Source organism: Myxine glutinosa, chromosome 1 (genome assembly GCF_964187855.1).
Source record: "Myxine glutinosa chromosome 1, kmMyxGlut1.1, whole genome shotgun sequence".
NCBI lineage: Eukaryota > Metazoa > Chordata > Myxini > Myxiniformes > Myxinidae > Myxine > Myxine glutinosa.
Genome location: NC_136261.1, coordinates 169,677,964 through 169,703,846, shown reverse-complemented (window position 1 = coordinate 169,703,846; position 25,883 = coordinate 169,677,964). Strand labels below are relative to the sequence as shown.

At 44.3% G+C, this 25,883-nt stretch overlaps 2 protein-coding genes across 2 annotated transcripts in view; one reads left to right on the top strand and one right to left on the bottom strand.

Annotated features, from left to right (window-relative positions):
• The window catches only part of RPL37A (ribosomal protein L37a), a 17,479-nt gene extending 4,506 nt beyond the window's left edge, over positions 1 to 12,973 (top strand). The window contains exons 3-4 of the mRNA XM_068122069.1: positions 5,388 to 5,470; positions 12,826 to 12,973. Coding sequence (XP_067978170.1) covers positions 5,388 to 5,470; positions 12,826 to 12,889 — 147 coding nt within the window. The 3' untranslated portion in view covers positions 12,890 to 12,973. The remainder of the gene's footprint in view (positions 1 to 5,387; positions 5,471 to 12,825) is intronic.
• A 29-nt stretch (positions 12,974 to 13,002) lies between these two features.
• LOC137431078 (unconventional myosin-X) overlaps positions 13,003 to 25,883 on the bottom strand; it is an 87,420-nt gene continuing 74,539 nt past the window's right edge. Inside the window, exons 17-23 of the mRNA XM_068121973.2 lie at positions 24,060 to 24,404; positions 23,610 to 23,742; positions 23,130 to 23,358; positions 21,664 to 21,811; positions 17,182 to 17,395; positions 16,826 to 17,017; positions 13,003 to 14,790 (exon numbers count right to left, since the gene is read on the bottom strand). Coding sequence (XP_067978074.2) covers positions 14,680 to 14,790; positions 16,826 to 17,017; positions 17,182 to 17,395; positions 21,664 to 21,811; positions 23,130 to 23,358; positions 23,610 to 23,742; positions 24,060 to 24,404 — 1,372 coding nt within the window. The 3' untranslated portion in view covers positions 13,003 to 14,679. The remainder of the gene's footprint in view (positions 14,791 to 16,825; positions 17,018 to 17,181; positions 17,396 to 21,663; positions 21,812 to 23,129; positions 23,359 to 23,609; positions 23,743 to 24,059; positions 24,405 to 25,883) is intronic.

Genomic DNA, 25,883 nt, shown 5'->3' with positions numbered 1-25,883 from the left:
GTGTGTTTGTGTGTTTGTTTGTTTGTGTGTGTTCGTCTGTGTGTGTGTGTTTGTCTCTGTGTGTGTGTGTGTCTCTGTGTGTGTGTGTGTGTCTCTGTGTGTGTTTGTCTGTTTGTCTCTGTGTGTGTTTGTCTCTGTGTGTGTTTGTCTCTGTGTGTGTTTGTCTCTGTGTGTGTTTGTCTCTGTGTGTGTTTGTCTCTGTGTGTGTGTGTGTGTTTGTCTGTGTTTGTCTGTGTGTGTGTGTTTGTTTGTGTGTGTGTGTTTGTCTCTGTGTGTGTGTGTGTGTGTGTGTGTGTGTGTGTGTGTGTGTGTGTGTGTGTGTGTGTGTGTGTGTGTGTGTGTGTGTGTGTGTGTGTGTGTGTGTTTGCCTGTGTGTGTGTGTGTGTTTGTCTGTATGTGTGTGTGTTTGTCTGTGTGCGTGCTTGTCTGTGTGCGTGCTTGTGTGCGTGCTTGTCTGTCTGTCTGTGCGTGCTTGTCTGTCTGTGTGCGTGCTTGTCTGTCTGTGTGCGTCCTTGTCTGTGTATGTGCGTGCTCGTCTGTGTGTGTGTGCGTGCTCGTCTGTGTGTGTGTGCGTGCTCGTCTGTGTGTGTGTGTGTGCGTGTTCGTCTGTGTGTGTGTGTGCGTGTTCGTCTGTGTGTGTGTGTGCGTGTTCGTCTGTGTGTGTTCGTGTTCGTGGGTGTGTGTGCGTGTTCGTCTGTCTGTGTGTGTGCGTGTTCGTCTGTGTGTGTGCGCGTGTTCGTCTGTGTGTGTGCGTGTTTGTCTGTGTGTGTGCGTGTTTGTCTGTGTGTGTACGTGTTTGTCTGTGTGGTCGTGCTTGTTTGTCTGTGTGCGTGTCTGTCTCTGTCTGTGTCTGTGTGTCGGGCTGCTCTTGCAGTTCAGAGCCGATTACATCCAGACTTGCTACATAGGATCAGCATTATCCAAATTAGTGTACATAGGGGTGTTTACATTTGGGTGTTTTGGGTGTTTTGTACATAGGTGTATAGGGGTGTTTTTATCTTTGTTGCTGGTATTGGGAGGGGGGCAGTAGTGTATGCAAATTGTCTATGTGAATGTGTATCATGTAGTTTAATTGTCTATTTTTGCCTGATTATTGTCCAGAGAAAATGCTAATTTACTTTTTAAACTAAAAATATTTTATTTGTGCTTTTCGTGTTGTGAGAGGTAGTGTACTTAACTTGAATGTAGAATGAAAACTAGTATTGCTGGTGGAGGTGAGTGTCGATCTGCGTTGGTGGATGGGTAGACCAATGGATGAAATTGGCAGGACGTTGATTGAGGTATGCAAACGGCCATGGGAGAGAAAGGGGAAGCTGATATTTTGTGCACGAACTTCTCGTCACAGCAAAAGAGGAGTTTAATGGTTCTCTTTTGCTATGACGAGACGAAGGGTTAACGCTCAGAACGTCAGCTTCTTTCTTCCCATGTTTGTAGCTTACCTCGATCAACTTCCTGTCGGTTTCATCCACTGTTCACTTCACCTTTAAGCTGTCGAGTTTGGGTTAAATTGCTGATCCGACCCGACTGTTGTTAAAATGTAATTTTCGCAAGGAGGGGTTGATCACAGTGTGCCGTACCTCGGATAGACTCTGTGACCATTAGTTGGTGCAAATGAAAGATCCCACGGTATGTTTAGTGAAGAGTAGACGTGTTGTTCTTATTTCATCCATAATGCCCGTGGATGTGTTGTGTTTTGTTAAATTTGACATTGAATGTGGAAATTCCACAGTGTTTGCATTATGGACAATGGTGTGTGTGTGTGTGTGTGTGTGTGTGTGTGTGTGTGTGTGTGTGTGTGTGTGTGTGTGTGTGTGTGTGTGTGTGTGTGTGTGTGTGTGTGTGTGTGTGTGTGTGTGTGTGTGTGTGTGTGTGTGTGTGTGTGTGTGTGTGTGTGTGTGTGTGTGTGTGTGTGTGTGTGTGTGCGCGTGCGTGCGTGCGCGGTTTTTTTTTTTTTTTGCGGATCCCGGGTTCGTCGACGTACAAGGGGGGGTTTATGCCCCGTTCCCCCACGAGCTCCGGTTCCACTGAGGCCGCCGACCATGACTACACTCGTGGTTGACGGATTGCTGGGCAACTCCAGCCGCCGAGCCCGCAGCTGCGCGTGGAAGGGTTAGCGGTCACAACCCGAATACCTTTGGACACACACAGCCGTGAGGACGGGGGCTGAACCCCGCACAAGTCACACTTATAACTGACGTCCGGGCGATTGTGCGTCGCGTGACCCGTGCCGTTACACTAAGCGTACTTCGGACCCAATTGAGCGGTTTTAATTCGGGTGATGCTAGGTGAATGAATGGAAAATGACAACTACGGGCAGGTTGGAAGTACCAAAACACAGTATTTAATTACAAGTATGTACAGAACAGAGACAAAGCAAAGAATCTTAACAGCCTTACCTAGACTCTCGGGGAAGGGGGAGAGGGTAATGCGCGGGGAAGCGCGGCCACTTCTTGCTGCTCGCCCGGAGGGGCTCGGTCATGCAGCTCGCCCGGAGGGGCTCGGTCGTGCAGCTCGCCCGGATGGACTTGGTCGTGCAGCGAACGTTCGAGGATCGGCTTGGTGGACGAAAACACCAGGAATCGCTCCAATCCAAGGAGACAGAGACAGAATGAATGAATGAAAATGTATGTATGTGTTCTGGGCCGGGTTTTTATAACACCCCAACCCCTTCTTGAATGTTCCATGGGTCTTATTTGGGCGCCGGGGGTCACGTAACGTGACAGCCCCTCATTGGCCACCCTCGGCCACTTCCCCTTGCCTTCCCTTTAGCTCCCATTGGTTGCTCGCTGCCCCTTGTCCCAGGAATGTCTCGTTCCGCCTTCAGGGAAGGTTTTATTCCTCCTTCGGGCCTGCAGGGCCTAGTCTACTCCCATGACGAGGCAGTTTCGGCTTCAACGAGGCCAACAATCCTGCCTGACGATGCATATTTGGTCTTTATTACTACACAATGGGAAAGGGCTAATCTTTACATTCAATAAGAAATAACTAACTATAGGAGGCTACATGTTGTGGTGTGACTAACTATAGGGGGGTTTATTGCCTCAATTCAAATCCAGATCCAGCCCATCAGTGGGATACAAAACATAAACTGTTGAGCCTGACGGAAATATGCACTCTACCGAGTGCTGTTGTTGTTTATGTCCATCTGTCTCTTTCTTTCCTTCTCTGTCTCTCTTTTCGTTTTCTTTCTCTCTTCTGTCTTTTCTTCTTCCCGTTGTCTCTTATTCTTTGTTTGCTTCTTTGTCTTTCAGTTTATTTTGTGATGCAATAGTTTTTGTGTTCAACTTTTCAAATAATTATGATTATACCAAAAACAAAGGTGGGTTAGGAACTATTATAATTACAAGCAGCGTAACCACGCCCCGGGTGATCGTCTTCCAAGCATGCAGCACGTTCTTCTGAGCCGTCCCTTTATTTGGGAAGTGTATAGGCAACAGACTGCTGTCCCAATCGCTCCCAAAAATATAAATAACTCTGGTTACGTACAACAACAACAACAACAACAACAACAACAACAGGCATTTTAAGGCCATTTTCCCTGCTGGAGCGGGGGTTAGCCTTGTGGGCCCCATGACGATCTTCTCCATTTTGCCCTATTTTCTACATCTCCCCTTGTTAACCCTCTTGCCCGCATTTCTTCTTCCACCACGTTTAGCCAAGTCTTTCTTGGTCTTCGCCGTCCTCTACATCCTTCCACATTCATTTCCATCACTCTTCTCAACCAGTCATCTTCATCCTTCCTCAACATGTGACCAAACCATCTCAAACTGTTTCTCTTCACAGCATCCATCACAGGCTCTATTGCCATCATCTTTCGCAATTCATCATTTGTCTTCCTCTCTCTCAACGATACTCCACACATCCACCAAACCATTTGCATTTCCACCCTTTCCAGCCTTTGTTGCTGCCCTACGTTCATTACCCATGTCTCGCTCCCATAAATCGTAACATTTCTCACACATGCAGCATACACCTTTCCCTTCAGCTTCAACGACACTCCCCTCCTCGTCAGCACGCCACTCAGTTCCCAAAACTTCTTCCATACACATCTCACTCCAGCAACCGTTGCCGAGTCTGATCCACCTCCATTCAGCATGTCTCCGAGGTAGCAAAATGTTTTCACACCTTCCAGCCTCATGCCGTCTCCAAGATCCAACTCAACATTTCCTCCATCTGCAGCTCCCTCTGTGCACACCTTACATTTGAATGTAGCTGCCACACTGGTTAATGACCCTCTCAGACCACTACATTTTTGATGAACCCACTCAGCGCACATTGTACATTGAATGGAGTTCACTCCGACACCCTGCCTGCACACAGCACAGGGCCACTTCCCAGTTCTTTCCACCTCACCACATGCTTTACCACTTGCCATCACCTTCGTCTTTCCAATATTCACCTTCAGACCTTTTGTCTCCATACATTCCTTCCACTTGTTCATCTTTTCCTTCAGTCCATCCATACTTTCTGCAATCAACACCAGATCATCTGCATTCAACAACTCCCACGGTAAACCCTCCTTTACGTTCTGAGCCAGCACCTCCATCACAGCTACAAATAGTAGTGGACTTAGTACCGACCCCTGATGCACTCCCACCTTCACCTCAAACTCACCACTGTTCCCGTCCTTCGTCCTTACAGCTGTGCCTCTCTCGTACATTGCCATCACTATACTCTGATCAACCATTCCTCCACTCCTAACTTCCTCGATGCCCATGTCACTACTTTGCGTGGAAACCTGTCGAATGCTTTCTCCAGATCAACAAACTACTGATCAACTAAGAACTCTGGTTACGTGCATGAAGCAAAAACATGCGTACTACTTATGTGCATATATAATAATACATCGTGATTATATCGGTTGGATAATCCCAAATGCACTAGCCCATATGCCTGAAACCTGAGGCCTATTCGTACTTTCTCCCTCACAAGGCCCATGATGCCTATCACCTCCAACGTTTCGATATTTCATGATACTTTTAACAGTCACTCATGTTGCTTTACATTGAATGGAAAACTTGTAAGGAGGACATGGGAATTGTGAATACGACACTTCCAAAGATGTCTTGGGCTTACCATAGCACAAAAATGGTGGCTGTATGATTATATTTTTCAGGTTACATTTGTGGATGGTGTCAGGCCAACTGTCCAACCAATGCATATAGAGCAGACATACATATGTGCATGCATACAATTACTCCATTATATCTAGATTTTTGAGGCAGGAGCTTGGTTAAATCTTCAGTTTGTATGGCAATTGTGACGTCCTTTAAAACCGTAATTATACATTTAGCTTTTGAAAGGGTTGGAAACATTAAAATATTAGTCTTGTCCAGTTAAGTCGGCTACATTTTATTTTGGTGTAAATTTGCATATTATGATTGCAGACAAAAATGAAGCGAAGGGCGGTGGGCATCTGGCACTGCGGCTCATGCATGAAGACAGTTGCTGGAGGCGCATGGACTTACAAGTATGTTTTTGTTTTTTTTTCCTTTTGTTTTTAAACCACAGCTTTATTGGTAAACATCGCAAGCAGGATGGCCCAGAGGTACAACAACAACAACAACAACATGCATTTTAAAAGGCCATTTTCCCTGCTAGAGCAGGGGTTAGCCTTGCGGTCCCCATGACGATCTTCTCCATTTTGCCCTATTTTCTACATCTCTCCTTGTTAACCCCCTTGCCCGCATTTCTTCTTCCACCATCTTTAGCCAAGTCTTTCTCGGTCTTCCCCATCTTCTACTTCCTTCTACATTCATTTCCATCACTCTTCTCAACCAGTCACTTTCATCCTTCCTCAACACATGACCAAACCATCTCAACCTGTTCCTCTTCACAGCATCAATCACAGGCTCTATTCCCATCATCTTTCGCAATTCATCATTTGTCTTCCTCTCTCTCAACGATACTCCGCACATCCGTCGAACCATTCGCATTTCCACCCTTTCCAACCTTCGTTGCTGCTCTATGTTCATTACCCATGTCTCGCTCCCATAAATCATAACACTTCTCACACATGCAGCATACACCTTTCCCTTCAGCTTCAACGACACTCCCCTCATCATCAGCACGCCACTCAATTCCTGAAACTTCTTCCAGGCACATCTCACTCGAGCAACCGTTGCCGAGTCTGATCCACCTTCTCCATTCAGCATGTCTCCGAGGTAGCAAAATGTTTTCACACCTTCCAGCTTCACGCCGTCTCCAAGATCCAACTCAACATTTCCTCCATCTGCAGCTCCCTCTCTGCACACCTTACATTTGAATGTAGCTGCCACACTGGTTAATGACCCTCTCAGACCACTACATTTTTGATGAACCCACTCAGCGCACATTGTACACTGAATGGAGTTCACTCCGACACCCTTCCTACACACAGCACAGGGCCACTTCCCAGTTCTTTCCACCTCACCACATGCTTTACCACTTGCCATCACCTTCGTCTTTCCGATATTCACCTTCAGACCTTTTGTCTCCATACATTCCTTCCACGTGTTCATCTTTTCCTTCAGTCCATCCATACTTTCTGCAATCAACACCAGATCATCTGCATACAACAACTCCCACGGTAAACCCTCCTTTACGTTCTGAGCCAGCACCTCCATCACAGCTACAAATAGTAGTGGACTTAGTACCGACCCCTGATGCACTCCCACCTTCACCTCAAACTCACCACTGTTCCCGTCCTTCGTCCTTACAGCTGTGCGCGCTCTTTTGTACATTGCCATCACTACTCTGATCAACCATTCCTCCACTCCTAACTTCCTCGATGCCCATGTCAATACTTTGCGTGGAACCTGATCGAATGCTTTCTCCAGATCAACAAACCCAAGAAACTACTTCTTCCTCTTCTCCATGTACTTCTCCTGCAACTGCCTCACAATGAAAAGCGCATCTGTCGTTCCTCTTCCTGGCATGAATCCAAACTGCATTTCGTCGATCTTCACTTTCTTCCTTATCCTCCTCTCCAACACCCTTTCCAATACCTTCATTCCATGCTCCAATAACTTTATCGCTCGGTACGAGCCACACTCCAGAGCGTCACCTTTCCCCTTGTATAGAGGGACGAGTGTACTCAGTTCCCAATCCACTGGAATGCGGCCTTCTTTCACCACCAGATTACAGATCTCTATCATTCTCTTCACACCCCAACTTCCTGCTGCCTTCAACATATCTCCCACAACTTCCGTCGGCCCTCCCGCTTTTCTGCCCTTCATTGCTTTTATCGCTTCCTCAACTTCCTTCTCAGTTATCTTCTCTGCCGGCCCTAAAACTGGGTTACTCTCTATGTTGCCATCCCATTCATTCTCTGTATTCAACAGCATTTCCATATATATTTTCCATCTTCCTTTAATTCCATCTGGGTCGACAACGATTTGTCCCACTTCATCCTTCAAGCAACTCACCCCCATCACATCACACCTCTCTTTCGCTATCTGCTTTGCAATCCTGAATACTGCTTTCTGACCCTCTTCCGAATCCAAGCGTTCTCCGAACATTTTCCTACATGCCTCCTGCGCCTTTGCTACCTCTTTCTTTGCAGCCTTCCTGGCTGCCTTATCACTTTCATGCTCTGCTGTTTCTGCTCCCGTACCCTTCGCCTTCTGCCACTCCTTGAACTTCTTCCTCTTCTCGTCAATCCTCTTTCCAACTTCATCATCCCACAACCATGTTTCCGAGTGCCTCGGTGGTCCTTTTGTCCATCCACATACCTCACCAACGGCTCCCAACAGACTAGCTTTCATTGACATCCAACCACTTTCAAGCTCAACCACATCATCCTCGACCCTACTCAGCCTCTCTTTTAATGCCTCCCTTACTGTCACTTCTTTCAACCTCCACACCTTCATTCTCGGTTGGTACTTCACCCGCCAATCTCTCCTCGCACCTTTCACCCTTACGTCGCAGACAACCAAGTGGTGCTGTGAAACAGCCTCCTCCCCCGGGATCACCTTTGTGTCCCGGAGGTGCCCCCTATCTCGCCTACGCACCATCAGGTAGTCAACTGTTGTCGTCGACCCACCTGACGTGTATGTAACAAGCTTATTATCCTCTTTCTGGAACTGAGTATTACAAATCAACAAATCAGCTCCATCAGCAAACTCCAAAATCCTTTCACCTTCTCCATTTCTCACACCATATCCGTAACCCCCATGAACTCCGTCAAAACCATCCATACTCCTTCCCACATGTCCATTTAGGTCTCCTCCTACCACAACAACTTCCTCATCTTTCACGTTTTCCATCAGCTTCTCTATCGCACACCAGAACTTGTCCTCTTCATCGCTTCGACCAACCTGCGGAGCATATCCCGAGATGACGTTCACCAAGAGCTTTCCAATCATCATTTTCACCATCATCAACCTATCACTCACTCTAGTCACACTCACCACACTGTCTACAAACTCCTCAGAAAACAGGACACCAACACCATTCATGCCCTCCAGGCACCCTTGCCACACAAACTTGTATTTCTGTCCCTGCCTACTCTTCACCATTCTCACACCACTTCCCTTCCGTCTCGTCTCTTGCACACAACATATGTCCACTCTTCTTCTGACCAATACTTCCACCACTTCTCCTGATCTCCCTGTCATTGTCCCTACATTCCATGTCCCAAACCTCAGAAACCGATCTCCACTTCGGGCTGTACCCTGCCCACATGTAGTTGTAATTGTCATGGTTCTCTTTTTGAGGCAATGTTTTTATGGCCGGATGCCCTTCCTGACGCCAACCCTCTTAGTCGCCTCTTACGACACGCAGGAATACGGTGTACCTATTCTTATCCAGGGTACACACTGGGAAACGTTTAAAACATGGAAATTTGGGGGGGGGGGGGCGTCAGCATCACGGCTGCGGTTTAAACATATTTAAATAAATATTTAAACAAAACCATGAAAAACAATCTGGGAAAAGTCTCTAAGTGAGAACGTGGATTTGAGAAAGCAGGAGCAGAGGTGAAAGCAAAACGAGATATAGGGGGCGGGGCACAAGTCGAGGCGAGGAGGCCGCACGAGACACCAGGCCGGACGAGGCGCGGACAAAGAAACGACTAATTACACACAAATTTGCATCAACTACAAAACCAAAACCAAATAGAAACACACAATAACACATACACAACAAAATACGCAGCGGAAATTTGACAAAGAAACGAACGGGAAAACACTCAAACTTTGATGCCGTGGAGAAATCGAAGCAAGCCCCGTCGCCCGAGGGACCGGAAGTCCGGAATTGGTAGCCCAGAGGTAGCACACTTATATTTGATTTCCATCCGAAGTTTCTTGTCTTGGTGCTTTAAATATAAGAATTTAGTGGGGTTTTCCACACCTGTGAAAGAAGGTGTTTGCCGAGGCCATCAAGGCATCCATAAGCCTGAAAAGTCGTAAATGCCTGGAAAATGCGTTTCGAGCCTTTTGGAAGCATTCCGATGTCACCTCAAATGGTTAAAACTAAATTGCCAAACATGTTCGTGTTTCGTATGACTCCAGCGAGGTTAAAAACCACCTTTAGAGGCCATTTTTCCCCGCAAGCGGGGGTTGGCCTTTTTCGGGGACGGTGGTTGTTGTTGTTTTTCGGTCGCCTTTTTGAAGCAATGTTTTACGGCCGGATGCCCTTCCTGCCGCCAACCCTGTTTGTCGCCTTTTACGACAAACAGGGAATTACCAGTGAACTGGTACTCAATTTGCCGACCTCGGAAGGATGACAGGCTGAGTCAACCCCCCTGGCGTTAATTCAGCGATCGACCGGGATTCGAACCCAGGATCCTAGGATCCTAAGCTGGCACCCTAGCCGCTAGCCCAACACCAGGGTTGACTCCAGCGAGGTTGAGGCAGCTTATTCCTGTTATGGGGAACGCCTTTGCGACCCATGCCTACAGAAAACAAACATTTTGAATGCCGGTTGCGTTTTCCATACAATCATGCCCCCAAGACCACCGGCAAAGATGAAAACACCCCTATTCACTAATTGCGATCATTCTGATCCCATGTAGCAGATCGGGATGTAATCGGCTCAGAAATGTAGGAAAAGTAGCGCGACTAACATATGGTCCGTTAATTACAGTAAAGATCCATCCTCCGCCCCCGATGTTGCATCATTTTGTGGTGAACAGTATAAGTAGCTCTGAACTTTGGCTCTCAGTGGAACCCCAAGAGTGCAACACAATTGACCTCTTTATATAGTTCATGAATGATTTAAATTGATAGATTGACCATAAACTTTTCCCGGATGGCTACCTTTACTTGTTAATTGATATACGAAAGCACCTTTTCTTCAGGTAGTTTATGATTGACTTATAAATCGATGCTTTGAACAATGTTTGTATTTCCATGGATTTCCTTTTTTTCCGTTGAGGTGTTTAGAGTTTCTGAGATTTGCTTCAATGGCTTGATATGAATCGTAGTCTTCACATGAAACATTGTTTTATTACCCTCGCCAGAGGATAGGGTTTGTTTGTTACTTGCCGGAAAAGATTCCGGCAAGTATGTTGATCGGTTGGTTTGTCTGTCCGTTTGTCTGTGCGCAGCACTACGTCCACACCGTTGCACATAGAATAGCCAAACTTTACACACATATTTGTCTTGCCCTGGAGTAGACTGCCCAATTGATGACGTCATTGGTCACGTGGTTCGGCCGCCATCTTGTAAAAACCGAAAACATTGCACCTCTATATTTCCAAAAGTGCTGAATAGAAAAATTTGGACATGGCTCATTGTAAACAACTCTCCGTGGGGAATAAAATGTTAATGATGTCATTGGTGCCTCAATTATTACGTCATAATTCGACAGGTACAAAACCTCATCCGATCAAGATGAAATTTCTTGAGCATAATCTCGGAATAAATTAGTTTAGAAAACAAATAATGATGTCATCTGTCACGTGGTTCGGCCGCCATATTTGTCCAAAATGGCCGATTTTAAAAAAGTACATTCCGGCAAGTCCTCGGTCTCTGACCGATTTTTCATTTGTTTGTTTGTCCGCACAGAATAAATATGATTTTCTCTGCAACTGTTGGTCCGCTTGACAGGAAATTTTCACCATAGGTGCGTGCACCTCTTCCTGTATAATATTTTAATAATTATGACGTCATAGGTCGAGTGGTACAGGTGCCATCTTGGAAAAACCGAAAAACTTTGCACCTCTATATCTCCGAAAATGCTATATAGAAAAGATTGAGGCGTGGCTCATTGTAAAGAACTCTCCATGTGGATTAACATGTGTTGATGTCATAGGTGCCTCCATTATGATGTCATAATTCGACAACTACAAAACTTCATCCGATCAAGATGAAATTTGTTGAGTGTCATGTAGGGATAAATTGGTGGAGAAAGATAAATCCTGATGTCATGTGGTTTGGCCACCATATTTGTTTTAACACAAAAGCCCTAAAAACACACCCTGGTGAGAGTCTGCATTCTCTGATTGCTCTTTCTTGTTTTGTTTTTGAAACTTCAATTCAGCTCTGTGAAACACCAGTGCACACCTATTGAAGTTGTCAAGCAGCTTTTGTAGTATTTACGCTTCCTGCATGGCAAGCTTAAGATGTGATTGTAATTGGCACGCCAGTGTACGTGATGAGATGAGTCGGTGTCTGGCGCAATGTCAAAATGCCTTGGAGTATGTGGTTACTGAACCTGCGGACGTGCTGTGGAGCATGTGGCTGCCTCTTTCTGAAGCCTTTTATTTTAGGTGTTGCAATAATCAAAAGAAAATCCCTCGTTGCACGTTGTCATTTATCCGTGCCAATTTTCACATGAAAAACATGCTTTGCATCCATCACTAGCCATGTGGAAAATCTACGTCTCGATGATCACTTTGATGCTAAAACTTAATGAATGCGGCCTCCGTAAAAGGCAGATATTTACTTCACTGACTGAGCAACATACTGCCAAATCTTTTAGGTTGAATTTCGACACAAAATGTATCAACTGAACACCTGAACTAATAAGGTACGTTTGGGAAATACCAGACTTGGTGGTGTAATGGTTAGTGTCCTCCGAGTCTGGGAGGTCATGGTTCAAACCGCAGCCGAGTCAAACCAGACATTTAAAATGGTACGTACTGTTTCCTTGACCTTCAGCATTTAAAAGGTTAAGAGCACGGACATTCCCCATAAGTTGGCATCCATGGGAGGAAATTCCTCTTTTGGAAATGCCCCGCTGAGTGTGGTGAGAAAGGTGGCACCATTGTTGTGACGTCGCTGGTACCCTGGGAAGTAAAGGCACTTCCCCCCTTCCCTCCCCCCCCTCCCCACCCCCATAGTAAAGTACCATACTCTGATACAGAGCGTCTGTTCTGCCGAAGCAGTTTCGAGGCCAGGTCACACTGAGTGGTTTTGCCATCCTTCTACCAGCAGTAGTTAGGGCAAGAATTTGTAATTTGGTCATGGTACCAGTGATAACTCGCCTATTCTTGACGAAGGACACTGTGGGATCTTTAACATCCACCAACTAATGTTGGCAGACGGGACACCAGTTTTACACCCATCCAAGGGATGGCACACACATGAATGAATCGCCCTGCCTGTGAAACACCGGGATGACAGTTTATAGCTGGGTCGGAATTCAAACCCAGGCTGGACATCTTGGAGGCTCGTGTGCGTACCTATCGGTCATCCTGTCAGCGCCGTCCAAATAAATGCCTGCCCTTGACCGAGTCCTCTGCCTTGGTGCCATTGCTGTGCCCTCAGAAATGATGTAAGCAGCAGCATGTGCAGGAATAAGCTTTTGTTTCAATTTTAATTTTCTGATTGTTGTTGTGCAACTGCTGTTATGTGCACATTATGACATTAATAAGGTTATCTTTTTGTTGTCAATTCCCAGCACCTCGTCTGCAGTGACCGTGAAATCTGCCATCCGCCGTCTACGTGAAATGAAAGATCAGTGAAGAAGTTTCATTTGCTCGTTGATGTACATTGTTGGCCACAGATGACTCCCACCCAAAGGCAATAATAAAGTTCCAAAAACGTCACTTTTTAGTGCGATTGATGTGCAACCAAGAAAAATTAATATTTTATTTAAAGGTATCAAAAGTACACTTGCGGTTGAATGCATCAGCAATGTACACTATACATATTCTTGGATCTTTACACCATGACGTTCCCCAGCTTAGGCCAGAAATACAATGTTACGCTGGTGCGGGTGGCTTCGGGTGATGGCACGGAACACGATGGACCATTAAATGCATTGTGGGGTGATAGCACAGAACCGAACATAACGGACCATTGTTAAATGCATTGTCGGGTGATGGCACGGAACATAATGCACCAAAATGTAAATAATGCAGCTTAAGTAAGGGTCTGCTAGCTGGTGTTGACCTTTTGGAAATCTCGTCTACATGTTCCTTTTTCAATGTCTGTAGTTCTCGGCATTTGGCCTTTGTCTGTGCATTATTAAATAAAATCAGCATTTCCTTTGGGGCAAAGGAAATTGGAGTGCGGAAGGGGTGTGATTGAAGCTATTAAATGTTTAGGCTCCGAAGAGTTTAAATGTACACAATTTTATCAGCCATCACCCAATCCATATACCTGGTGTTGGCTTAATGGTTAGGGTGGCGGGCTTGGGATCCTAAGGTCCTGAGTTCGAATCCTGTTGAATTAACACCAGGTGGGATTAACTCAGCCTGTCATCCTTCCGTGGTCGGCAAAATGAGTACCAGATAACTGCTTATGGAGAGGCATTGCGTCAGACGTCAGACCACTGAAAATGATGCAACCAGCAGCTGGGTGGCTACACACAAACCACCCACCCAATCCAATGGTGAATATTAAAAACTATAATTCTACAACCTATAAAATGTACAAGGCTGGAAGACATGACAATTACGTTTTCCACAGTAGTGCACACAAGCTGAAGTAGTGTCGAGTAAAATTTGAATCCTTTGGTAGTGGTTAATTTTAATTGGCAAATTAACAATGGACTGGGGTTTTTATTACAAATTCACCATCTCCCCCTTTCTGCTCGATATCCCCTTTCCCCCTTTGGTTATATCATTACTATGGAGTGGCTGTGTGCCCTGCATATCAGGGAAGGAATGGGACCAGTGTGCAGGTGATAACTTGACTACTCCTTTGTGAAAGACACCAGGTGATCTTCAGGTCCACAGTTTATCCATCTGAGGGGCCGCATGCTCTACCACACGTTGAGAGTGGAACCAAGAGGAGCCCAACACCAATTTGTCGATCTGCACTGTTCTGTTGGACTTTGTCGCCATGATGGCTCACAATTTGTTGGAAATTGAGCCATGGTGTGCATTTGGAGCAAAATGAGCCAGAATTTATTTATTTGCTTTGTTCCTCGCCCTCAATTACATCTTGGGTCATTGTTTTTATGAATGGGATTTTCTGCTTTAGAGGAGCACATGATGTGTTGAAGCTGTGAGTTTAACCCAGGCTGTAGGTAAAACTGGCCTTTAAGCTCTCGTGTCGTGCTCTCGCACTCGGTGTGAAACGGAATGCTGTTAAACATGTGGAGCGGGTGTCAAAACCCAAGAAGCTATCGGCACTACTTGCACATGTAAACTTAATGTTAGGTACACCAGATTGGGCCTGAGCACTGCCTTGGCATTTAATTCACCATACAAAAATACAAGATTGGCTAAAAATTGTACAAAAAAGATGAGGCAGAAGTAAACCGCTTGGGCAGTGTAAAGACCATCCAGGTCATTTGACATTCCCTTCAATAGCAGCTGCCACTCCAGCTGGCCCGTGCATTCACTGTTCGCCGGTGTGAATGGTGCAGGACGACACGCCCGATGTACACTTTCATCAGTTTGGCAATCTCGACAACCTTGGGTAGGGAGCAGGTATGGTACCATATGCCAAGGATTCTCAAGGTGAGTGATATTGGAAAAACCAAGAATGTGTGTAATGTACTTTAACAAACATCAAGCAATAACATCAACATTTATTCCCATCATGTTGGCTAGCTGGTTCTTTCACAAAGTCGCTGCTTATGTCTAACGTTTGAAGAAAGGTGACAGGAATTTGTTCAGGGTGCCGGTGATAACTCTCCTACTCTTTGTGAAATACACCGTAAGATCTTTAACGTCCACCAACGACTAGTGCTGGCAGACGGGTCCTCTGGCTACACAGCCATTTAATATATGGCACACACATTGATGTATTGTCCTGCATGTGAAACACAAGCGTACACTTATAGCTGGGTCGAGATTCAAACCCAGACTATAGACACCTCAGTCGAGTATGTACAGTGCCGTAAAAAAAAGTATTCACACCCCTTGACTTTTTCATGTTTTGTTATGTTCCAGCCTATTTTTAAAATGGATTTAATTGTTTTGTCACCGATCCACACAAAATACACCATAATGACAAAGTGAAAACATGTTTTCAGAAATGTTTACAAATTTATTGAAAAATGATTGTAGAAATATTTAATTTCCATAAGTATTCAGCCCCCTGAATCAATACCTCATAAAAGTGCCTTTAGCAATGATTACAGCTTCGAGTCTTCTTGAGTATGTCTGTCTGTATCAGCTTTGCACATCTGGATTTGGGGAGTTTCTCCCATTCTTCTTTTCAGATTTGCTCAAGCCCCGTCAAGTTGGATGAGGAGCGTCGGTGAACAGCAATCTTCAAATCTTTCCACAGATTCTTGATGGGATTCAAGTCTGGGCTTTGGTTGGGCTACTCAAGGACTTTCACCTTCTTGTTCTGAAGCCATTCCAGTGTTGCTTTGGCTGTATGCTTGGGGTTATTGTCCTGTTGGAATGCAAATCTAAGCCAATCTAAGGTCTTTTGCACTCTGGAGTAGGTTTCCCTCAAGGATTTGGCTCCATTTATTGTTCCCTTTATTCTACAAGGCTCCCAGTCACTGCCGCTGAAAAGCATCCCCATAACATGATGCTGCCGCTATCATGCTTCACGGAAGGGATGGTGTTAGATTGGTGATGAGCTGTGCTCGGTTTCCGTCAGACATAGCACTTTGCATTCAGGTGCAAGAGTTCAATTCTCATCTGATCAGACCACAGAATATTTTGCCTCATGCTCTGAGTCTTTTATGTGCCTTTTTCTCAGGAGTGGCTTCTGTCTGGCTACTCTCCCATAAAGCCTAGATTTGTCAAGTGCTGCAGAGGCTGTTCTTCCGACAGGTTCTCCCATCTCAGCCAAGGAACTGTATTTCTGTCAAAGTGGTCATTGCGTTCTTGGTCACCTCCCTGACCAATATCCTTCTTTCCCAGTTGCTCAGTTTGGTCAGACGGCCAGCTCTAGGAAGTCTGGGTAGTTCCATATTCTTTCCATTTCCTAATTATGGAGCTCATTGTGCTCTTGGAAACTTTCAACACTCTACAAGTTGTTTTATACCCTTCCCCAGATCTATGCCTCATCACAATTATATATTGGAGTTCTACTGACAGTTCCTTAGACTTCATGGTGGAGTTTCTGCTCTGACATGCACTGTCAACTGTGGAGTCTTACATAGAAAGTGTTTCTTTCTAAATCATGTCTGATCAATTGAATTGGCCACATGTGGACTTCAGTCAAGTTGTAGAGACATCTCAAAGGTGATCAAAGGAAATTGCATGCACCTGAGCTCAATTTGGAGTGAAAAAAATTCCATGTTGACATTAATGGGTATTATGTGTGGATCAGTCACAAAAAAAATCTTAATTAAATCCTTTTTAAATTCAGGCTGTAACTAAAAATGTGAACAAAGTCAAGGGGTGTGAATACTTTCTGAAGACACTTTATACTTGCCTGCTAAGCTATCCTGCCTGCTCCCCTCCAAGACTTTAATTATTTTTTTAAAGAGATATAGGTTAACAAAATGCCACTGCTGTGAAATGTTTGAATGACCTGCTCACCTGTGACGATCGGAATAGTAGATCCCGGCCTCGCAGGCTGATTCGGTAGAGATCTGTCCCTGGTGAACCCATCGTCACAATTTGTCCATAAGGAAATGCTTCGAGTGGTCTGTGCTGCCCCTGCACGTACACCGCCACCGTATGTACGCTCACCGCTAGCCACAAGTCTTGGGGAAGCGATCCATCCTCACACTTTCAGAAGAAATGGAAGGATGCATGAACAACATGAGATTACTGCAGTATAATACGATTACCGCATGCATGAAGATGAACACAGAAATATATCTCAAAGGTTTAAAAGTTACAGATTCCCCCCCGGGATTGCTGAGCAAACTGCTGAGGTTTTGAAAGTCTACCTGTACATCAAAGAGAGTAGCACCGTAACCAGACCACTCGCGGATGGTAGCCATGTACTTCATCATTGCTTCCTCTTTACTGAGCCCACGTAACTGTGCCCAACGTCTGAGCACATCGGCAGTAACCGCCGCCGCCTCGGGTGAGCGGAACTCATTGTTGGGTGAAGGAGCTTCTTCCATGACTGCATGCTGCTCCTGGACGTGGTTGTCACAACTGTGGCACGCATTGTCAAGATAAACATGTCAGCACGTTTCCTGCTGTTTTGCTTGCACAGTGGAGTCATCACATCGTAAATTTAGATCGAAAAATCTAAACATTTATTCTTGGAGAGATGACATGTCAGCCTACAAGAGAAGCCCGCAGGAGAGCTGTCCTGGCTGCCTACACTCGTGGGGATTTTAAAGAAAACCACATCTTTCATAAGGAGGGCCTGCTTGCCGTTTTCATCACAGCACCGAGCTCATCATGAAACTCCATACAAGGATGATGATTAACGTCATCCTACACGTATATGTATATACAGTTGTGGCCAAAATATTGGCACCCTTGCACTTTCAAATAACTCACCATTTTCTCTAAAAAATAAGTTGAAATTGACAAAAGCATTTGGTCTTCACAATTTTTTTTATTTCACTGTTAATATTACAGAACCTTTGTTTTTGATTCAGAACTTAATATATCCTTTCAAATCAGAAAATAAAAAGAAATTGCATTGACAAAATTATTGACACCCAAGACTTAATATTTGGTAGCACAGACTTTGGACAAAATAACTGCAGTTAAGTGCTGAGGTTTGACTGTAGGGAAGGTGGAGCTTCCTCCACCTCTATACTGGCAGTTTGGCCCACTCTTCTTGTGCAAACTGCTCCAGTTCTCCCAGATTGGAAGAGTGCCTTTTCCCAACTGCTGTTTTCAGATCTTCCCACAGGTGTTCGATGAGATTTAGATCTGGACTCATTGCTGGACACTTCAGAACAGTCCAGTGTTTTGTCTTGAACCATTCCTGGGTGCTTTTTAAAATGTGTTGGGGGTCATTGTCCTGCTGCAAGACCCATGACCTTCGACAGAGACCCAGATATCTGCCACTGGGTTGAACATTACGCTCCAAAATGCCTTGGTAAGCTCCTGATTTAATGATGCCATGCACACATTCAAGGCATCCAGTGCCAGAGGCAGCACAGCAACCCCAAAACATCACTGAACCTCCTCCATCTTTGACTGAAGGGAAGGTGTTCTTTTCTTTGAAGGCTTCATTTTGTTTTCTTTAAACATAGAGATGATGTGCTTTACTAAAAAGCTCTAATTTGGTCCCATCTGTCCACAGGACATTCTCCCAGAAGGATTTTGGCTTGTTCAGGTGTGTTTTGGAAAATTCCACTCAGGCTTTCTTAACAGTTGCATCCTCCTGGGTCTCCTACCATAGAACCCCCTTTCATTGAGTTGGCGACGGATGGTGCGAGTTGAAACCGCCGTACCTTGTGTCTGAAGGTCAGCTTGAATCTGTTTGGCAGTTGATCGAGGTGCCTTCTCCACCATTCGAACTATCCTTCGCTGCAATTTTCGGTCAAGCTTGCTCTTGCGGCCATGTCCAGGGAGGTTGACTTCAGTGCCATGGGCCTTAAACTTCCTGATAACATTGTGTATGGTGGACACAGGAACATCAAGGTCTCTGGAGATAGACTTGTAGCCTTGAGATTGTCTATTGAGTACAATCCTGTGTCTGACCTCCTCAGACAATTCTCTGTTTATCTTTCTTTTCTCCATGCTCATTGCGGAACACACAGTGATACAAAACAGCAGAACGACTCCTTTTCTCTATTCAAACTGGTTGAATGAGTGATTTTTCTATTGCAAGCACCTGCAACTCACCACAGATGAGTTGATTTCCAAAGTAAAAGAGAATCACCTTGAAATCTAATTATTTCTAACAACTTCTAAAAGGTGCCAATAATATTGTCCGGGCCAATTAAGGATTTCTGTATGGAATAAGCTAAGATTTAGTGATTTTTTTGTTTTGTTCCACTGCAAACCAAAGAAATACATATGTGGATAGCAAAAGTTATTTTAATTTCAACAATTTCCTGGAAGAAATGGTGAATTTTATTTGAAAAAAATGCAAGGGTGCCCATACTTTTGGCCATGACTGAATGTATATATAATGTGGTACACATACACCGCTCGGAAGGTGACATGTACACCACGTAATACATTGTGACAACTATTCTGATCATCATAGGTGAGTAGGGAACTTTGCGTTGGAACTTGGGTATAAATTCCTAACTTCCTGTGTGAGTATAATGTCAGCTTAATTGTCGTACCTGTTTAGGATCCTTTCTCTTCTGCATAGCTGATGAGGCTCCATGAATGTTGGGGTCTCCAATATCAGATAATTGTATACTGTACTTGATTTGGTGGATGTCAAAAATATAAGTAAAGCGTGAAACAAGTGTTCCCTTCCACGCTCCATAAAATAAAACCCAACCACGTACAACCTTGCCACCCATTATTTTAGTCCTTTCAAGTGAGAGTTCACTTTTCCCACAATACGTGAGCACTGCGGTTTGTATCAAACAGACTGATTAAAAATGATCTCACCGAAACGTCTGCTCTGAATCACTGTATTGTAAGCTCGCCAAAGATGACATCCTATTTGGAAGCGAAGCCAAAAATCTACGTCTTACATGACAAGAGTAAGGAGGAGATTCGTAACTACTACACAACACGGAGGCAAGGTAAGGTGTTGACCAAAGCCAGAGGTCACCTGAAGGCTCCTCTTTCACCGGCTTCTACCTAATTCTTGTGTGCGTGGGAGGGCGAAGGGAGAGGGGGGGAAGCGAAGGCGAATGCTCGGCTATCCACGCAAAACCTTGATCTCTTATCCTTAACAAGCTGGTGCTCATTTTGCCAACCTCTAAAGGATGACAGGCGGTGTTGACCTGTCTGGTGTTATTTGGCATGGTTGGGGTTTTCAACTCGGGATGACGCTGTGCAGCACATGGAGACAGAATTGAGAGGGAGCGGTGTACAATAATTCATTGATTAATTGTATAATTAGAATAAGTAATAATCGTAAAATAAATAATTTGTTAACCTATTGGCTAAGAGCATACCTTTTCTCTTGTTTACAAACATATCACCAGCAACTTCCTGAGCAATTAACGGCTGTTATATTACATCTAATCTTTGGTCTGCCTCACCGCTAATTGCTCAGGAAGTGCAAGGGAGGTTTCTTGTGGAGCATTCGTGTGTATCGGAAAGCTGGGCAATAACTGCTGTTTTGACTGGTACCACAAAGTAGAGTATTCGCAATATACTCAAAAGAAAAAGAAAGTAAGACAGTCTATGATTCAGAATATCATGTATTAGTCCCCTACCGGTGTACACCGGAGGGGACTATAGGTTTGCACTCCGTCCCTCCGTCTGTCAGTCTATCAGTCCGTCACGCAAGGAACAGTTTTCCAGACTTTTTTTCCTAAACTCTTGATGCTAATGATTTCAAACTTGGTACATGGTTTCCTCATGATAAGATACAGATCAAGTTCGAACTTCACGACGTTTCGATCATTTTGGACAAAGTTATTGCACTTTGAACTTTGGTAATTTCCCCAACAGTTTTCCGGACGACAGACTGCCGGTAGGGGACATGAATTGCAGCGCAATACTCAGAATGCTTGTTTATAATTATAGTGATACAAAAACATTTTTACAGGCAGAAATCCGATGCAAAACAAATTTCAACTTTTCAGTGATTTTTCTCGAGGGAGCCCAGGATGAGAGAGTGGAAAGTCCAACGAGCTCAGGGTTCAAAAGGTTAAGTAATTAATCGAACAATTAATAGATTAATCAATAAATCAAAATACCCTTCACAGCCAAATCACTTGGTCATTGTCATGCCAAATATCAGCTTCCGAACTCAAAAGGTGCCTGAGATATTGCCCAGATGAGAAAGGAAATAAATAAATAAGTACTTAAAAAATGGATAATTATTAAGTAATTAATCAATTAATTATTTAATCCAAAAATAAAATAACATTTGCCAAAGCACCTGCTCACTATTGTGCCCAAACTTCAGCTTCCTAGCTCAAAGGATGGCTGAGATATCGCCCAGACAATCAAACAAAGAAACAAACAAATGGAGTGAAAACTGAGTACTCCCTTTCTGCACGCGTCATCGCCGGGGCCCCTTCGGTGCCCGACAATGACGTCATGCAGCGCCTGGAGATAGAATTGGGAGGGAGCGATGCACAACAAGAAAACAAATGGAGTGAAAACCGAGTGCGCCCTCTTGGCATGCTTCATCGCTGGGTGCTGAAAGCTTTCCTTATTATTATACCTATATAACCTTATTGCTGAAAGCTTACGGCACCCAGCAATGGCGTCATGCAGCACCTGGAGATGGAATAGGAAGGGGCGATGTACAATAATTGAATGTGTGTCATGCTATATTCCATGTTTACATGGATAACATTTCGATGAAGTACCTTTTCCGCCTTCTTTCCTGCTCAGCCTCTGTCGGTTGTGAAGCAGTACGGCGCCGTATAGTACGCCGCAAGGTTCCTCCCAGGAAACGTGAGAATTGCCGAGAGGTTGAAAGTGAAGGAGAGGCAGGTGTTGGTGGCTTGTTGGGGCCTGCAATGCATGAGGTTTTCCAAATGAGCCACTTACTGGCAGAGACCAGGCCTTTTTACCACAACGTTCAATGACAGCCTCGAAGTATCCTATTCCTTTTGAAGCAAGGCCTGCTGTATGATTGCTTAAATAATATTGCCATTGGCATTATACAGGGTGTTTCAAAAGTCTGGAAACATGGGGATATTTATTTTATAATTTGATTATAACAATTGCTTTTATTGTGAGCCACTGACATGCATACATATATCAATTATTGTATATACGTATACGTTTATTTGAACATTTATAAATTTGACATCGATTTTAGCACACTTGTGAACCCGTTGTTCTATCGGACCAATTTTTCATTGGTCTTCACAGCCTTGTAGCATACCTGCCTGCTTGAGTGTTAGCTTACCTATCGCCAAGCCCAGATGTGCTTGGGCCAGGGTGGGGTTTGGGAGAAGGGGTTGTTATACGTTCCTTATTATTTCCAAATGATGCTATTATTATTGTTGTTGATATTATTAGTATTAATTAATATATACTTTGTTACAATGTTGTCATTGTTATTTATTTTGTAATTAGAATGCCGTGCCATGGAAACACCTATTAAGCTGCTCTATATACCTTACCATGGCGTGCGTTTAAAACATGGGAATTCTTCCGGATTCTTTATAGTTAATTAGCCTAATCAACTCAGGAGGGGTCAAGACGATCATTTTGGTGTACCACACTCCACATCAGATAACTTCAGTATAACTCCATAAAAAACATGACGTATATGCACACACACCACATACGTGCACACACTCATACATATACACACACGAAGGTGGATACGAGACCTGGGAGGGCTCTGTTCCACCTTCTGGAACTCGCATTTGGAGATAACAACCAACGACACACACACACACACACACACACACACACACACACACACACACCTCGTCCATTTATAGTAGATTAGTTTCAGATATTCAATTTATGTGGTTTCGTGGTATATTTCAGGTGTCCCCAAAGAAAATAGTCAAGTGGCCTTAAATCTGGACTGCGTGGGGGCCATTATAATCGATGCACAACATCCTATCCACAGAAAAGGCCTCGTGTCAAAAAATAAGAAATTATAAATGTTTCCTTTGGTTACGGACTTTTGAAACACCCTGCATTGTGAATTCCATGATGTACTACAGAATCCAAAACACAAGGTGGTTCGGACCTGAATCATACATTAGTCCGTTTTATTTTGACTGCCCTAATAACAGCTCGGCAGCAATAATCATGCAACAGTTGTTTCAATTACAAAATTTGCATCTAAGCATCTTAACCAACTTGCCTTGCTTTCCTCCCATTGAGGATGGGTTTGAAGGGCTGGGTGGTGTGCTCCTGCATCCAGGCCATGCCCGGAGCTGGCAGAGCGGATAGTATGCTCTGAGACCGGCTGAACCTGGCAAGTCAGCCTGACCGGAGAAATTGTGCATCTCATATTGAAGTCTTAGGGCCGCTAGGTGCTGTAACGTTTCAGATGAGGCTGGGAAATGTCCACGTAACACGCTCTCATGGGCCTGACATGGTGAAAATGGATGCCTTCATCAGCTACTTTCATTCTCTCATAGGTCATAGTAATCTAATACATGTACTAAGCAGGTTAGTGTTGACTATCAGCAAATGCATCTGTTTATAGTTTTGCTTCAACTATACAAGTGGAGATCAAGATATCCAAATGTTTATCATTTTAATGTGTTTTACCCATTCATCATATTCTGGAGTGTTCATTTGGCCAAAACAATACCTTTCCCATCACCCAAGCTCCCACCTGTTCGAACATGTAGACAAATTCGACACTGTCCAGTGGGATTTCCATGGTATCCAGGTAACAGTAGAGCTTGAAGCCCAGGTGCCAACCGTTTTGATCACCAAATTGGCTTTCCTCAACACCCTCATAACTCCTGTCAGGGAATTGTACAAAGTGAAACACACCACATCATTAATGATTCCTCTCCTGAACAAATTGTGCCTGCAAAAAAATTCACATATCTAATGTTTTCTCGTATCCGAAACATGTACGGAAGAAAATCAAACTTATGTTGAAGGAGCCATTCAACAATTTATTTTAATCAATTTACAAAGCTCGCCAGCATTAATCTGCTCGAGCAGTTCGAAAAGTCTTAAACATACATCGCGTTTGGTTAAAGAAAGAAAAATAACTTTTATTTCGATCACATATTAACAGAATCTCAATGAAAATAAGAAAGCCAGTGCTGACCTCTCAAACTTTGCCAGCACGTCCACCACAAGCACGTGATTCTCTATGGCTGTAGAGGTATCTCCACGTTGTTCGAACAGTGCAAACACGTTGTGGCAGTCCTCCATGGCTAGGCCACACAGAAGTTGGTCCACCAGCTCTCCGGCGGTGCTAAGGTTGGTTATGGGCACGCGACACGTCCCACCAACATGACACTGCACGATGACAGCAAGGTCTTGCCGACGAGCAATCGCTTGCATCTCTGTGCGAGATGGAGCAAGACTGCGCATGCAGGTACGATGCAGCCCAGTAAGGCCAAACCTTGCGTACCAGCCGATGATAGTCTGCGTGTGCCGCTGCTCAATTCTTTGGGAGGTGACAAGATAGCATTAGTTGTCAGTGGCTTGCCTACTCAAAACACTACGTATAAAGGTAATCAAAAGGCTTTCACCTTTTCAAAGGGGTTCAGCCAAAAACACGACTAATTTTCCCGCGGGCACCAGAAAAATAATGTTTGACTCGGCTGGAAGACAACAGAGAAAAGGACCAACACCTCCGCTGAGTTTTGCTCACTCAGAATCAGGACCTTTGTAATTGAAGGAGGAAACATTTTAACTTTGCCTTGTGTATAAATGTGAGTCAATGATGGTTGGTTGTGATATTAATGCCCTAACTCATCCTTTGAGGATGACACAAGGAGTAATAGGCTAGTCAATCTAGACTAAAAATCGCCTGACCTAGACAAAATTGCAACAGAAATGAACCTTGCGGGAAATAAACCCCAGACACCTACCAGACAACATAAAAGTAGAGATCATAACACAGGCAAGTTGCATAAATCCAATATGGCCGTTTGGTACCATTTTTCAACTGAAATACATGATTGAATGTTACATTCAATGGATAGATGTTTAAAGATGCCAACTGGTATGGTACATAAATCTGTTTATACACTTCCAGGAGATGCTGCCATATTATGCTGCAGGACATAACTTATATGCAAAATCAGTGCACATCTACTTCCAGCAAATATTGCAACTTCAGATGCAGTACCCAGACGTGTGCATTTTCTTCAATACTGGCCACCATGTTATTCCGCAAAGCGATCGTTACTGGGCGGGACTTTCATCAGACTTGGAAATAGAACAGGTGCTGATGAGAAGCATGAAGTCGACGATTGACAAGAGGTCGAGGAATAGCCGAGTCCCAACGCACGCAATGGCTGCTGTCTATGCCATCATGTGTCGACATAAATAGCGCCATGCAGGATCTGATAGACACGACTTACATAACTTGTGATCAGCACAAAGACTTGATGAAAGCCAGGAAAGTCAGAGATGAGAATGACAATCTGGCTATCCTTGGATTCCTTCAGGAACGGAATTCCTTTGCGCCTGACCTGACTGAGGAACATTGCAACTGGTGTTGCAGTTGATGCAAATGTGAATGCCAATAAAGCAAAGGAAGTTGGAGATAAAATTATTCAAAGCATGGAAGAAGTGAACGTTCTTGAATACACATTCCAGAAAAAAAGCCAGGTATTCACGATGGGTCACAAGACTTCTGCCATGATTGATGGTGATGCCATTCAGATAGACCCGGAGTTTATTTTTAGAGCGCCTCGTTATGGTTTCAGGAAGAGTGCCATAAAATGTTGAAGAATTATTCAAATATGAACTTTGTGGCTATCCATCATCATCGTTCGATCAAGCTGGATTCTTTGAGAGGCAAACAAGCCATTAATTGCTGATGCTATTTGGACTATGGGACGAGGGTCGGAGATGCCGGCACCAGAAGAAGAAGGAATGTGCCATGTTCTTGATGGTGGCTCGCTCATTCAACGTC